Here is a 15,863-nt window from a genome sequence, read left to right as displayed (position 1 = left end):
TATGAATTTTTAGGGCAGACACAAACATTCAGACCATGGCAGTACTCTTCATTCTTTATTTTTTTAGTTATCAGGTGCTATTTATTCAATTATGACAAATTATATTCTTTCGAAACTAGGAGTTCTTGACCTGCTGAAGAATAAGTAGGAAGGAACCAGAGAATCACGGTGTCTGCTCTGGCAAAAGAGACATCCAGCTTTCCTGGCAGAGTCTCCTGGACTCTGCCGATTGTCTCCCCACTCTTGTGAGCAGCACAGAGCCACCAGAATGCCTGCCGAGAATCCTGCCACTGAGCTCTGGGAGGGCAGGAGAGCTATCACCATGCTCCTGACTCCTTTTCAGGGCAGAATGTCCTCACTAGTGTGCAAGGCTGCCATCTCTATCTGAGTGTGAATTCCGTTACCACTGGCTATGATTATTGGCAAAGGAAAGAAAGAAAAAACGGAAAGCGTTACTAAAAGCTCAGCGGTGCTAGGCAATCTGGACGCGCTCCTGCTCCACCCCTCAGTGCTGGGAGCATCAAAAGTGAAGAAAAGGCAACCCCTTACAGATGCAGCTAGCGCCCAGGCTCCCAGCCCCTTACAGATGCAGCTAGCTCCCAGGCTCCCAGCCCCTTACAGATGCAGCTAGCTCCCAGGCTCCCACTTCCACCCCCACCAGTACTATATCTCATCCTCAGGTGCGAGCTCACGCCGCGCTGGTACCCCCAGAGCGCTGCTGAGTATCCTCTCTTTCAAGATGAATAGAACCTCGGCAGGTGGGAGGGAGATCAGAGTCCTCATCATTGCTAAAAGCCAAGATTGCCCTTCCTTTGGGGCTCAGAATAGGTTGTCCCCTGCTCAAGAAAAACCCAACTTCGGAGACAGTTCCCAGAGTTCATGCAATGATAAAGGCTAGGACTGGGGTAGTTTTGAAATCGCGAATTGGTTTACACTTAAGGTTTTCCTTAAAGACTTTCTGTTTATTTTAGCTGATTACAAAAGTGGGAAGTACATGTTTCTTTTCTTATGAATGGTTTAAAATGCAGCATGTATACCACCTGGGATAGAAAAGTACATACCAAGCTAGAAATTATTAGTTTTGAAACATATAAATATTTCTAGTCAACTCAAGACATTTATGTGCACCTACTATGTATCATAAACCTTACCAGTTGCTGCCAGGACACAAATAAGAAAATGACTGAATCCTTGTCTCAAAGGAGTTTTGAGTGTAATAGGAGGCAGTAATGCTGTATAACAAATCACTCTCCAACTTAGTATTTTAGCTCACACATTTGTGGCTCATCTGGGCATTGCCTGACCCCAGCTGGGCTGGGTTGAGTTCAGCTGCAGGTTGGGGCTGGTTCTGTCAGCTCCGTGGGCCTCTCATAGCCCTAAGACCAGTGGACTAGCCAGCCATATTCTTTTCATGATAATGGAAAAACACCAGAGGGCAAGCCAAGCCACACCGACAGCTTTGGGCCCATCACATCCCCTAGCATTTATTGGCCAAAGCAAGTCACATGGCCAAGCCCAACATCACTAGACGAAGGAAATATACTCTGCCTGGGAGGAACTGCAAAGTCACATGACAAAGGATGTGGGGATTACAGGGAGGGATGCAGAATTGAGAAAAATAATACAATCAAACACAATAGGGAAAGATAAATTCACAAATGACTATAGAACAAGGAGTGGGGATTTTAAAAGGGAAGGAACTAATTATCTCTCAAAGACACCAAGAAAATGTTGTTAGAGGAGGTGGCATTCACACTGAGTCACAAAAGGTGTTTGTATTTCAAGAGGGAGACAAGGTGGGGGCAGAGGGGCTTAGAGGCAGACAATAAATCACAGACCTTCATAAGCAAAGCTGTGGATATGTGAAGGACAAGGTTAGGTCATAAAGGAGTAAAAGAAAAAACTTATTGCGGTACAAAACTACAAAGTTTTCTTGGGTAAGAAAACTACAAACACGCACTAGGTGGAGATGTAGGTGTCAGAATTTCTTGCGTTGTATGTGACTCCCGGCAGTTCTTTGAAAAGATGAGTGCTTGAAAATTCCCAAGGTATGAAATGTGGAAACGTAGACGGGGATAAAACTTTTTAAGTCTTTATAGCTATAATGAGAGCTGTAAATGACCTACAAATCATCTAGCCTAACTCACTGTTTTACAGACAAAGAAATTTGTGTTTTGGAAAGAAAGTCTCTGTCTCTGTCTTTCTTTGTCTTGTCTGTCTCTCCTTTCTGTATGTATACCCCAAATATATGTATATATACCCAAAATATATATACATTGGTCTGTGTAAAACATATAAATATATTTAGAGAGAATAAATGTCTTCCTAGATAAATATATCATATATATAAACTATATAACATTTATAGAGAATAAATTCTTTCTCATACATATATATTGAGGTGGGGGGGGTATGAATTGAGAAGATTCCTTAAAGCAGCTTTCTGAAGAACTTAATCCCTCATAAACTTAAAAACCACTGTGCCGTCATCAAGCCATGTGTCTCATCCAAGAAACAGAATATGACTCACATTCAAATGAAAAGGGAAAGGCTTGTTAATGAGAACAAAAAATTGATATTATCACAGATATTCAAGGCCTGAAAGTACCATCTAAAATCTAACAGAAGAAGCAGGGTGCTCCCCAGGCCCGGGCCCCAGAGTTTAGGGTACCCTTATCAAGAGACGGAGGACTGGATGTGAAGGGGACAGGTAAGAGCAAAGACAGCAAACTTCATCTGTACCCACTGACCTGACTTCCTTTCTGAAACATTCTCCTCGTTTGTAAATGAAGCGTATTTTCTGCCTAACCAAAATGTAATTAGGACATTAAATCAGTTTGTGTTCATAATATACAGAGTTTCCTCTCAGAATAGAAATAATGAAACTTTGAAGTTGTGCCCTTTGGATAATCATCAATAGTGCAGATCAGAGGTCAGCAAACTACGGCCCTCAGGCCAAACGCAGCTGGTTTGTTCTTATAAAACAAATTTTATTGAAACTGCCACGCCTGTTCGTTTACATATTGTTTATAGCAGCTTTTTGCACAACCGGCAGGTTGAGTAATTGCCGCAGAGACGGAGCCCATATGGCCCGCAGCGCCTCCAACATTCCAAATCCGGCCCTTTACGGAAAAGTTTGCCCACCCTGGTGCAGATGAAGGATGGGCGCCTTTCTGGGACGGGTGAAACTTGCATGAGCTTCTGCTTCCAGTGATGGAGTCCGCAGGGTCGGCCGGGGATGGGTATCCGTGGAACGAGAGTGTCACCCCGCACCTGCCTCCTTCCGGGGGCGCCACCCTGACTGTCATTAACCCTTTCCTCTCTGTCCTTTGGCAGACTCCGACCTGAGCATGCGCACACTCAGCACGCCCAGCCCAGCCCTGATATGCCCACCGAACCTGCCCGGGTTTCAGAATGGAAGGGGCTCGTCCACCTCCTCGTCCTCCATCACCGGGGAGACGGTGGCCATGGTCCACTCCCCGCCGCCGACCCGCCTCACCCACCCTCTCATCCGGCTCGCCTCCAGACCGCAGAAGGAGCAGGCCAGCATCGAGCGGCTCCCGGACCACTCGCTGGTCCACGTCTTCTCCTTCCTGCCCACCAACCAGCTGTGCCGCTGCGCCCGCGTGTGCCGCCGCTGGTACAACCTGGCCTGGGACCCGCGGCTCTGGAGGACTATCCGCCTGACGGGCGAGACCATCAACGTGGACCGCGCCCTCAAGGTGCTGACCCGCAGGCTCTGCCAGGACACACCCAACGTCTGCCTCATGCTGGAGACCGTGACGGTCAGTGGCTGCCGGCGGCTCACGGACAGAGGGCTTTACACCATTGCCCAGTGCTGCCCCGAACTGAGGCGACTGGAGGTCTCGGGCTGTTACAACATCTCCAACGAGGCCGTCTTTGACGTGGTGTCCCTCTGCCCCAACCTGGAGCACCTGGATGTGTCAGGTAAAGGGCCACTGGCCTCCCATCAGTGGGTCCTTCCCAAGGCATCATCCCAAAGAAGTAGATGACATTGGCACCGCGGGAGGCACCGCTCCTTGATAGCCATTAGAGATGGAAGGTGGGAAGGAGGGAGGCTGAGTTCCAGAGAAACTGTCTCTATGTAATCAGGACCCCAGAGGCCAGACATGTCCCTTTCATCAAATGTCTACCAGAAGTCCCGTTGGCAGTTCACCTTAGCATGACTTTTAAGTGTCTTTCCTCCCCGTACCTCTCACGATTGTCACAGCAACCAAGTATCTACTCACAGGGAAGTAGAAACAAAGTACCTAACTCAAGCTTGGGGAGTCTAGACACCACCCTTCCGTCCATCATCCATCAGTTATTGCTCGGCAGCCCCAAGACCTGAGCTGTGGGCTGTGCCTGTGATTGCGATTTCGCAGACATTGGGGAAAATCTATCCTGGTCAAGTGTCTCGTTATGTTTCACCCCTACTCTCCTCAAATGAGGGTTGATTCTGTATCTTTTCTTAAGCAGAATTCTCGCGTAGTGCAAAAGTAAAGCCTATCGATGGAGCCATTAGTCCTTTTAAAAACTGAGGGAAATCCCAGCATAGCTGCTTTGCTCTAAAACTTCTCCCAGGCAGGAAGAATTAAAACCCAGACTCGCACTTTGGCGCCAGACATGGATCCGGCCAGACTAACAGCCTCGCTTTATCTCGTCTGCCGCCCAGTCAAAAAGACGAACATTGGAGAGGCTCGAATGTAAGATGCATCAGGGAGTTAGAGAAATGAACAGCGCAAGCCACAACCTCAGGGATTGTTGGGAGGGGTCGAGAAGTAAAACCCACTGTAATGGGCAAATAAACAGAATTTGGAGTTTGCAAGCGTCTGAGGTAAATGATACCCTCCAACGAAACCCGAGGTAAAAGCCAGCTCTCTCGGCTTTTGAAAGCCGACATCTGAAAATATTTCAGATGACAGTCAATTATTTTTTGCAGATTCTTTCCCTTGCTGGAAAGCAACTCTTTGCTCCCCTTCTTCAGCTGGCTTCAGTACAAAACCATAGTAACCGTATGTTCAGTCGTGAGCAGCCATTGGCATAAAGAAGCAGGAAACGAAGAGGTTTTCTTACATTTTCCCCCCGAGGAATTCTGGAAAGAGAAAGCTTTGTGATGTGGTGGAAACTCGTTTCAAACCTTTGTGATCTGGGACAATTCACAGCTTTCTCTAGCTGCGTTTCCTCTCTCTGGTTAAGGGAGGGGTGGGGAAAGGCAAGAGACTGGATTCTTTAACATTCTAAGATTCTGGGCATTGTGGGCCTCTTTTATAAACACCTCATTTTCTTTTCCTTTCTCCAATTAGAAAATGATTTATTTTTGGAATCCCCATCTTGGTTAAAGAGGCTCCCCCTACACCCTTAACGCAGGCTGTGTGTAATTGTGCCCTCATTTTCGGAGTCCCGTTGAAATTCAGAAATGCAAAAACTACTTTGGCCCTTTGGGAGTGGAAATTTCTGGGCTTCTAGCCTGGGTGAGTGGACCCCGCTTCGCCCCCTTGACTAACCATTGTGAGTCTCAATGCCCTTCCTCTGCACCAACCTGAGTAACTTGCACATCCAAATATATTTCTATAGCTTCCTTGCATGTCTCCCCACCCACCCCCCATCATCAGTACACACAGAGACTAAAACAAGGGGAATCTGTAACCTAAAAGCACAGAATTTCAGATATGGAGGAAGCAGTGGTAGGTTTTCATCCTTGGGGCTTGTTGAAAGTCCCAGCAAGCCTTAAGGATGAATTTGTCATCACCACCGCTGAGAGGTGCCCTCCAGTTACGAGGAAATCTGGAAACTGTTATACTGATACAGAGCTGCCAGAGGTGACTTCATCTTTGCCTTGTTCTCCTTGGTTTTTACAGCTGGCCTCGATAGTGGCCACCTTCTCAAAGATGGTAAACTTGACTGTGGAACACTCATCAGTGGTCAAGAGCTTAATTCCCCCAGAGACCATGAGACTGTTTCTCCCATTCCCAACAATGCAGAATATGCCCACCTGGAAAGCTGTCTTTAAAAGTCATTGAAAATTATTTGAACTAGCTGTAGTGTTTTCTCATGATCACATGTTACTTCTTATTAATGTTTAGTCAGAGTTCTCCAGAGAAACAGAACCCATAGTGTGTGTTTATGTATGTATGGGGCGGGGGAGATTTTTTTTTACGAAGAATTGGCTCAGAGAACTGCTGAGGCTGAGAAGTCCCATGATCTACCAAACTGGAGCCCCTGGAAATCTGGTGGTATAGTTTAGTCCAAGTTTAAGGTTCTTAGAACCAGGGTTGCTGAGGGTGTAAGTCCCAGTCTAAAGGAAGCAGAAGACCAATGTCACAGCTCAAACAGAAGGCAGAGAGAGAAAATTCTCTTTTATTCTATTTGGGTCCTCAACATTTAGATTCCCACCCGAGAGGGCAGTCTGCTTTCCTGAGTCCACTGATTGAAATGTTAATATTATCTAGCAACACTTAGAAATAATGTTTAGCCAAATATTTGAGCACCTCATCATCCACTCAACTTTGCTCACAAAATTAACTATCACAATTAACACCTTTAAACATCAGTGGAGTATACTGAACCAAGCAATTTTCAAAATATAAAATATAATTATTGCAAATTAAATTGCTTTAAAACAGTCCTTTCCAGCTGGAGACCTGGAGTCCTTCCTGCTTCTCTTCCAAATTCTGTATCTCCAACCAATTCAATCCTGTCCAGGTGATTCTGTTTCCCCAGGACCTTGAGTTAACCCCCTCTCCTCTACCTGTCTACATAGATGCATGCTTCTCTAACCACTCTCCTTATACTCATCTCAACCCCATTATGAAGACACGAAGAAGATATTTGTGAAAGCTGAACCAAATCTGAAATTTATTGGAAAAAAAAAAACCCCACAGATTTGTTCAACCCATATTGACCATTCCCTTTTTAGCAATGGTCATACCCCCTACCCTGAATGTTAAGGCAGCACCCCTCCCCACGCCGACACCCATGACCTGATCCCAACCGGCCATTCCTGCTCAGCCTTCATTAAATCCTCTCAGACACCCTTCGTTCCGTGGTACAGACACTCCTCACTCCACCCTACCCTACCCCCTGCCCATGCTTTCTTGTCTCTCTACTACGTGGGCTCCATATCTATATATCCAGGTTGCTTCTCTCTTTCAAGAATTCCCTTGCTGATGTCCCCACTTCCAAGACTTCTGATTTCTCAGGGTCCAAATGCTCACTTCATGTTGATGCACCTCCCGTCAAGTTCATCAATGCATGCCACATCTTAGTCATGTCTTACCACCCCTCCAATAATTGAAGCCTTGGATTACTAGTCGAGAAACTTTGCCCTAGTCTAGCTGTACAAATCACATAATCTCACTGAGCCTGAGATGTCTCCTCTTTAAAAAACTAAGGTTAAACTGGGTGATTTCTAAGGTTCTCTCTATGTCTGTAATCTATGAATTCATGAACTGGCCATAGAAATTACCTAGCCATGGGCCAGTTTTTTTTGTTGTTGTTGTTGTTTAACTTTTAACCCAAACTTAGCAAATCAGTAAGAATTAAAGCTAAAGTTAAAAATTATTGATCTAAAGTAATAAAAGCATATCAAAATAGCTTCTTTACCAAAACTGAGCTCAACTAGTATTTTATTAAATTTGGGACTCATTTTCAAAAACAAGATAAACATTTCCTTGGACCAAATACAGTATCTTTCCTAGAGGGCAACAGATTTCGCTTGTTATTTTAAATATATATACAATAAACTGAAACTAAGAGTTTAGGAACAAAGTTTGTCACATACTCTTGAAAAACTAAGTGTCTTCACAGGCATCAAAGGTGGGCAGCTACAATTGTGGACCTAGAAATCCAATATAAGTAAATGATATTCACTCTAAAAAAAGAAACTCAAAACAAAGGAAATTTCAAAGCTAAAGGTGAGGGGCGCCAACCACCTTCCACAAAACCACAGAGCCCACGGAGGCAGCACCGGCAGCCTCTGGCGAGTTGCATTGTTGTTCTCCAGAGTTGCGCTGTACGCTTTACTCCTTCCTGAAGTTCTTTGGCTTGGTAGCACGTGGCTTTTGAACCTCATTACTCCAAGGACCTGAATTTTACATGAGTTTCCTGGGCAGCCTGCCCCGTCAGCACTATTATGCAGCTGCTCAGGAACCTCGGGTGTTACGTGAGCAGCAAGGCGCAGAGGTGCCCGAGGTGAGGCTCCTGGCTTTAGACCTGCCAGTGGGATTAGGGAAGAGGAGTAGAGAGGAAATGAAAAATATATATACAGACTATATAGTGGAATGAACTACATATACATATGCACTTATTTATATAATATATGTTAGCTATGCATATTAATTCTTTATATTTACATGATAAAAATATACTGTGCACATTTTACAGAGTAATATACAGTGAACTGAAATATACAATGAAATGAGTGTTTCATATGTTATATGTAAATATTTAATAATTTATAATATATAGTACAAATATATCTAATTTATACACATACATATTCTTGGGATTAGAAACACTGCTTAGAAAGGCATCTAAAGATACCTTCCTGAGCATTAATTTCTTTATCTGTAGAATGGACTGTTTTAAGAGTCAGGTAAAAAAAATTATTTATAAAAGCACTTTGTTAACTTCACAATTCAACACAAACGAAAGGCATTATAATCAACTATAAAATAGATAGCTGTTTTTCAATGTAGATATATGTCAGCCAGGGTCAAAGTTCTAAGGACATTTAAATATTCAAAGTTGGATTATCTTACCTGATCTTCCTGTAGAAGACTCTTTTCACTCTATAAACCATTCATTCATTCATTCATTCATTCATTCAACAGATATTTATGGAGCACCAGCTGTGAACCAGGTGTGAGGGATATAGCAGTGAACAGCCCAGAATCCCTTTTCTCAGGAACTGGCATTCTAGAGTGAGGTCAGCAAATACAAAAGTGAACAAATAATATATAATGCCACAAAGTGACAGAGAATACTGAGAATAAATGGGAATCAGGAGGGGAATACTAGTTCATTGGGATGATGAGGGATGCGTCACCATCGGGCCATCTGGTAGAGCACTGCCCAGTGCACTGAGCCTGAAGCAGGAGGGTATCTGAGGTGCCTGCAAATCAGCAGGGAGGCCAGTGGGGTTGGAGGAGTGGGGTACAGGTTCTCGAGTCCCCCTTAGACTTTAGATTTTACACTCTGAGTGAGACGGGTGCCATCCAAAGGCTTGGAGCAGAGTGACGCTGTTGCATTTGTTTTCCAGAATCTCTCCGACAGCTGTGAGGAGACCAGGGGGTGAAGGCAGGGCAGAGACGCTGGCTGATGGGCCAGAACAATAATCCAGACGACACAATTGTTCTTCCTTCACCATGGAGGGTTAAAGTGACACACACACCTCCACCCCCGCCATAGTCACCTTAATAGATTCACACTGCATGTTTTTCTCAAGCGTTTCAGAGCCTGCCTGCATCCCTCATCTGACTGCACCCTCGTTATCTCTCTGTAGTGGAGGCATGCCAGCTGTTCCCTCCTAGGCCGGAGAGGAAGGTCTTGAGACAGCAAAGTTAAGACCCTGCCTGAGGCCATAAAAAGGAGACTTGAACCCTGTGTGACTCCCAAGCCGGAGTTCTTTCTGCCAAACCAAGGTCAGGGCCAAACTTCTCTCTCACACTTCTCTTCCTTGGATCAGAGAGTTACCAGACCATCTCATGGGTAGAACTAACCTTTACCGAGCTTCCGGAACTTTCCAGGGCCAGAGCAAGATGTTTACACACATCGTCTCATTTCTTCTTCACAGCTACCTTGCAGGGAAAGTTAACATCCTAATTTTAAGACACAGGAAATACTCAGAAGGCTTGATTTGCCCAATTTCTGGCAACTAGCAATGGATCTGGAAATGGAACCTGGTCTTTGATTCTGATTCTGAAGCCCACAAATTCCCTTAACCCCAGATAATCCAAGTACTTGAACAATCAAAGGAACATGGAGTAGCCATTCTTGCTGGTCTTCTTTGCAGGGGCTGAGAAGGGAAGGGTAATGTGAGCACGTGGCTCTCGGAAGGGCAGGAATCCATGCCAGCCACCCTCCCCCCGCCCCCCACCTTAGGCGACACCTCCCCCTATCCCCATTGCCAGAAGTTGCTCTGAGCACGTGTTCTGTCTCTTTATGTAGGATGCTCCAAAGTGACCTGCATCAGCTTGACCCGAGAGGCCTCCATTAAACTGTCCCCCTTGCATGGCAAACAGATTTCCATCCGCTACCTGGACATGACGGACTGCTTCGTGCTGGAGGACGAGGGCCTGCACACCATCGCGGCGCACTGCACGCAGCTGACCCACCTGTACCTGCGCCGCTGCGTCCGCCTCACCGACGAGGGCCTCCGCTACCTAATGATCTACTGCCCGTCCATCAAGGAGCTGAGCGTCAGCGACTGCCGCTTTGTCAGCGACTTCGGCCTGCGGGAGATCGCCAAGCTGGAGTCCCGCCTGCGGTACCTGAGCATCGCGCACTGCGGCCGCGTCACCGACGTGGGCATCCGCTACGTCGCCAAGTACTGCAGCAAGCTGCGCTACCTCAACGCGAGGGGCTGCGAGGGCATCACGGACCACGGCGTGGAGTACCTCGCCAAGAACTGCACCAAGCTCAAGTCTCTGGACATCGGCAAGTGCCCACTGGTCTCTGACACGGGCCTGGAGTGCCTGGCCCTGAACTGCTTCAACCTCAAGCGGCTCAGCCTCAAGTCCTGCGAGAGCATCACGGGCCAGGGCCTGCAGATCGTGGCGGCCAACTGCTTCGACCTCCAGCTGCTCAACGTCCAGGACTGCGAGGTGTCCGTGGAGGCTCTGCGGTTTGTGAAACGCCACTGCAAGCGCTGCGTCATCGAGCACACCAACCCTGCCTTCTTCTGAAGGGACAGCTTCGGTCCGGCGCTATCTTCAGACAAACATGAACGAGATGAAATGTTTTGGTTTTGTTTGTTTGGTTTTTTTTTTTTTTTTTTTTTCCCCTAATTTCTCATGGGTAACAGAGGTCAAGGAAAGGAAGGGCGGGGACAAATTTCTATTATAGTAAATGGGTTTTTTTTGGTCAGGTCGTTCATAGGCAGTTTCTGTTCTCACAAAAGATGTGTCTCAGAAAGCTGATGGCAGTGTCTTTAGAAACGCCCTGTTCTCTCTCTGTCTCGCTCCTCCTGGCCAGGTCTTCGGGGTTCTACACCCCTATCCCTCCTACTCCCCGCCCCCACCAGCAGCAACAAACCATTAGAAAAATAATGCTCTCCAGACCTCCTCCTCTTCAAAGGCCTGGATTGGCCAAAGCCACACTCTTCAATCCAACCCCAAGCAAATTCTTGTTAAATTAATGTCACAGCACCTGGTCTACATACACAGTACTTCCAAACCCTTTTAAAGACTCTCAAGCAGGATGGTGGAAGAGGAGACCTGAATTCCGCCCCCAGCCCTGCCACTTACTAGCTCAGTGACCTAGGGCAAAGCACTTGACCACTGTGGGCTCTAGCTTCCAGCGCTGAATTAGAGGCTATCCAGCTTGTAGATTAGCTTCATGCCCGTTTTAGAATGGAGGGAACTGAGATGTCGCTAAACAAGCACCTTGGCAGAGAGCACACGGGGCCTCTACCTCTGCCAACGGTATACATTCTGTGGACGCTTAAAGGAGGTTCGGATGTGCCAACGCCAGTGTCCTGTATGTCCTTCACTCCGATCTGAGTATCCCCCCACCCCCCGCATCCCTATTTGTTCCGACGGTTGAGTCTCTTGGGCACCTTCTCCCACCCAGCTAGATGGATGGTTTCTGTGCACAAGTGCTTTCAGCATCAGCCCACTTCACACCACCATAAAATTCCTAATCACAAAAAAAATAAGAAGAATAAGAATAATAAATAAAAATTCCTAATCTCAGCAAAGCCTACACCCGCCCAGGCAAATTGATCTTTCTGAGTGTTTTCAGTAGGAGTTAAGACCCTCAGAATTTTTAATTAACAAGCGAGACCCAAGAGAACACATGTCCTCCAAGATTTTTCTAATCCCAGTGCACACGTGGCCTGCATCAGGCACATCTGCCCTGCAGCTGACAGGAACAGACGCCACGGCTCGTTGTCATTCAGATCACATTTCTACTTTTCTCATCTATTTATTTCTTTGTGCATCCAGACTTCATCACACGAAGTCTATTGGGGTTAAGTCGTAAGCATTTAATTGTGCAGATTGCACCTTGTGTGCCTTCCCTTGTAGCTGTCTGCATGTTCTCTGTCAGAAAGTGCACGGCAGACTTCCAGGTGTTTAAATACTGTTTACTAAAAAATGCCAGACGAATGGAAGAAGGAACACATTGATAAGGCTTAGGTGCTGGTCCACCAACCAGGCCCTTGGAATAGAACATTAAAATCATTGCTGAATGTGATTTTTAAATGGTCCTATTTGGATAGAGATCCATTTGCTAGCTCTATTCATGTGAAATCAGGATGCCAGAAGAAATTCCATTACTCGTTTTATGAAATTTAGTTGCCTTTGTTAATAAACACGTGACCTTTCCCAAATTATTCTCTGGCCACACCCCTCCATCACTGTGCAAACAGTTCATCCATTTCTTTCTCAAAGGGTCTACCGTCCAAACCCAGAACCTCTGCATCTCCGAGGCAAGCATGTGGACTTTGTTTCAGCTCAAGCTTACACACCACTCGACAACTGCACTCCCATGTAGGCTCCCTGCGTTCCTTTGTCTTATGTTGGGAAGGAGGAGATAGAGTGAGGTGGTGTCTGCCCAGGAGGTTTCTTTCATGCACCATATGAAATATGGTCTTCTCGCCAATCAACATCATCAGCAATTTAGATGTGCAATCAAGGCCACAGGGGAAAATGAATTATTTGGCTGGGGATAGTATCCAGTGATAGTCGTAGGGTTTAGAAGCATGAAAAGGAGTTGAAAGTAGCATTCCCCTGCTCTGTGACTTGTGACCTTGTCTAAAGTTTCAAAATTTGAGTCACAAAGGATTTTTTCTAACCCTTGGCACTGGAGTGTTCCAAGTGAGCTGCCTTAATACTTCTGGAATGAAAAGGGAGAGCCCAAATGGCACCCTGCGAAGGTATATCCCATTATTACAGATATGTTCATCACCACCACTTCGCCACGTCACCTAAACTATCTTCCAAACATGAGACAAAGACAAACTTTCACTGATTGCCCAGCACATACTCTTTCCCAGTTTCTCCTTTCTTCCCAATCTTCCCTTCCATTCTGCTTCCCGTTGGGGTGTGAATCTATGACAGAGGTTACTGGGGAAACAGCTCAGCAGATTTGGAGAGACCAAACAAAAGGCCTCCCTAGGAAATTTATCGGTTTTAAAACTTGCTTCCTTCCTGCCTCTGCTAAATTGAATGCTGATTGTTTTTCTTTTTTTTTTTTTTTTTACATTCTAATGTTCAAATCACTGCGTGCTGTAAGACTCTAGAAAGCCTTAATTTACTACCACCGAGAAATAAAGCAATATGTTGGTAATCGGGTTAAGCCTCATTTAATACCCTGCCTAGAGGAGCGTGGTGTTCAGATGGGATGCTCAAGAGTGAGCAAGAGACTTGCCTTATGTTGAAGTAAAGAGCAAGTCGGGTGAGGGATTGGTTGTCCCTTTAAAGTTGCATCTATGGTTTTGTCATTTCCCTTGGCTCAGTGACTTTGGCTGAAAGTTCACAAGTAAGTGAAAAGTCTTTCCCTGCGCAGTTTAGTTCAGGTCTTCTATTCCTTAACCCAAACACTTGGAGCAAGATGTACTTTAAAATTCATAATTTTTCATATTTTAGAAAGATACTCGTGGTGTATTTTGTAACACCCCTAGCAGAGTCTGCGACAGCACCCTCAATTAAACATGTTAATCTTTCTTCAACAACAGATATGAATAGTCACACTGTGTAAGATTATTACAGACTATAAATAGCTTGCCTCCCTTCAGGTCAGGCTTTGTCACCAAATTAAGTTGTGCCAAACATAATGAAAAAATACTCCTATTTTGAAAAAATACTCCTATTTTTTCATAGCTTTCTAGATTTCAGAGTTATGGATAAGTAACTGTGGACCTGAAGATACTTCTCCAGGCACTGGTTACAAACTTCAGAGAAATCTTCAAAATTATGCTGACCCTTAATTATTATAAGTTAAAATAATAATTAAAGAAAAAAGTCTTAGAGCATTAAAACCTGGAAGGAGAATATGGCAACTGATCTAAAAGGAAAAGCTGTCAGTTGGAGAAAGAGAAATGCCAAATCTTTACTCATTCATACCTTCAGATCGCAGAAATCAACATAGTGGAAAGCAAGTATTGATAGATGAATGGCAAACTTTACCTTTAGTAAGTTCATAGGTTTTTTTTAAGAGATATCAATTTTAAATCTTATTTGTCCCCAACCTTCTACTCTATTCAGCTGCTTGATGACTCTCATATAAACCAGCAGGACTGTTAGCTGCCTTGGAACATTAACTTGATGGAGCTAGCCCCATGCAATTTTGTCAACATCCCAGACTAAGACTAGCGGTAAATAAAATAAATTTGCCCTTGAAGTTCGTGGCTTCTTACATTGATATTTGTTCAAAATTAGAAAAAAGTATTTAAGAAGTTTGATATCCAAGAGCATACAACATGAAAACAAAAAGAGCCTTGTTAAGGGGAAAAGTAATACAATACATTGCTTACCATGTCTAAATTTTCAGCGAAGTCACCCAAACTGGTACATTTGTGTCATAGCTGACAACCATGATTAGTTCAGAAAGAAGTTAATCTGATGAAATGCTGAAGAGACAGTAGAAGAGGGAGAGAAAATGTTTAGAAACCAGGTAAGTATTGCAGTGAGAATGTTCACACAGAAAATCTGTGAAACAAAGCTGTTTCTCCACTGCACGTTGGCGGTCAAATGGTTTCTTCTTTTTGATCCATACACCAGAAGTGATCCTCAATGTCACAGGAAGAAGAGGGACAGCGGGAAAGGAAGAGCTTGTCATCATCTGGCTTCAGTGGACGCCAGTGCTGTCGCGGAGACTTGCTTAGACGCAGCTTCTGTTGCCCAAAGTACAGCTCAGGCAGGTTCCATTAAGATGACCAGCAGGTGGGCAGAGCTCTTCACACAAGGGAAGAAATGCTCTCATAGACACTCAGACTTGTCCCATCCAGGAACAAATGCACCCTCGTGATTATTCCTCCTTTTTCCTTTCAGTGCATCATTATCTCCTAAAGCCACAGGTCTGTTTTGTAAACCCTTCTTTTCCTCTCAAGTCTGCAGATCATCTTACATTTGAAACCATGTGGGATGAACAGAAGTTCTCCATTTGGAAACTACGGATGACACAATCCCTGCCTGTCAGCAGCACATTCGTGGCACCTCTGGCAGAGCTATTCCAGGAAATATCTGCGACTAAGATGCTGGTCTCATGGACCACCCAGGAAGGCTATCATTAAGCTCTAAGTTGTTGTTCATGTGTTAGCAATCAGCATCATCCAGGTACCAAAAGATAGCCTTGAAGAATCATTAAGAAAAAGAAAGAAAGAAAGAAAGAAAACTAAATATTTTCAAATCTAGTCATTTCTATATTGTAGAATGTTTCTCTTTGCCGTCACTGAGCTACTGAATTTTACACTGATGAGATCAGCATGTCTGACTTCTATCTTGGCCCATGAGATGCTGAATATGTGAAGGAGATTAGAAATTGCAATCGTTTTTCATGAACAAAGAATTCCCAGGGAGTGCCAATGAGCATGTGTTCAGCCACCTTCGATTCCTTTAGCAAAGGTTCATTGACCAAGTACTATGATAGGATCTGGGTGATTAAGAGGTAATATCTTTACCCTAAATGGATCTCAGATC

At 44.9% G+C, this 15,863-nt stretch overlaps 1 protein-coding gene across 1 annotated transcript in view; it reads left to right on the top strand.

Moving 5' to 3' along the window:
- The window catches only part of FBXL7 (F-box and leucine rich repeat protein 7), a 367,867-nt gene extending 354,351 nt beyond the window's left edge, over positions 1 to 13,516 (top strand). Inside the window, exons 3-4 of the mRNA XM_011364106.1 lie at positions 3,337 to 3,948; positions 10,171 to 13,516. Of these exons, the coding sequence (XP_011362408.1) occupies positions 3,337 to 3,948; positions 10,171 to 10,907 (1,349 nt within the window). The 3' untranslated portion in view covers positions 10,908 to 13,516. The remainder of the gene's footprint in view (positions 1 to 3,336; positions 3,949 to 10,170) is intronic.
- The last annotated feature ends 2,347 nt before the right edge of the window (positions 13,517 to 15,863 follow it).

The sequence above is a fragment of the Pteropus vampyrus genome, unplaced genomic scaffold (genome assembly GCF_000151845.1).
Source record: "Pteropus vampyrus isolate Shadow unplaced genomic scaffold, Pvam_2.0 Scaffold94, whole genome shotgun sequence".
In the NCBI taxonomy this organism is placed as follows: Eukaryota; Metazoa; Chordata; class Mammalia; order Chiroptera; family Pteropodidae; genus Pteropus; species Pteropus vampyrus.
The sequence above is the reverse complement of the archived record's forward strand: the minus strand, read 5'-3'. Positions and strand labels throughout refer to the sequence as shown.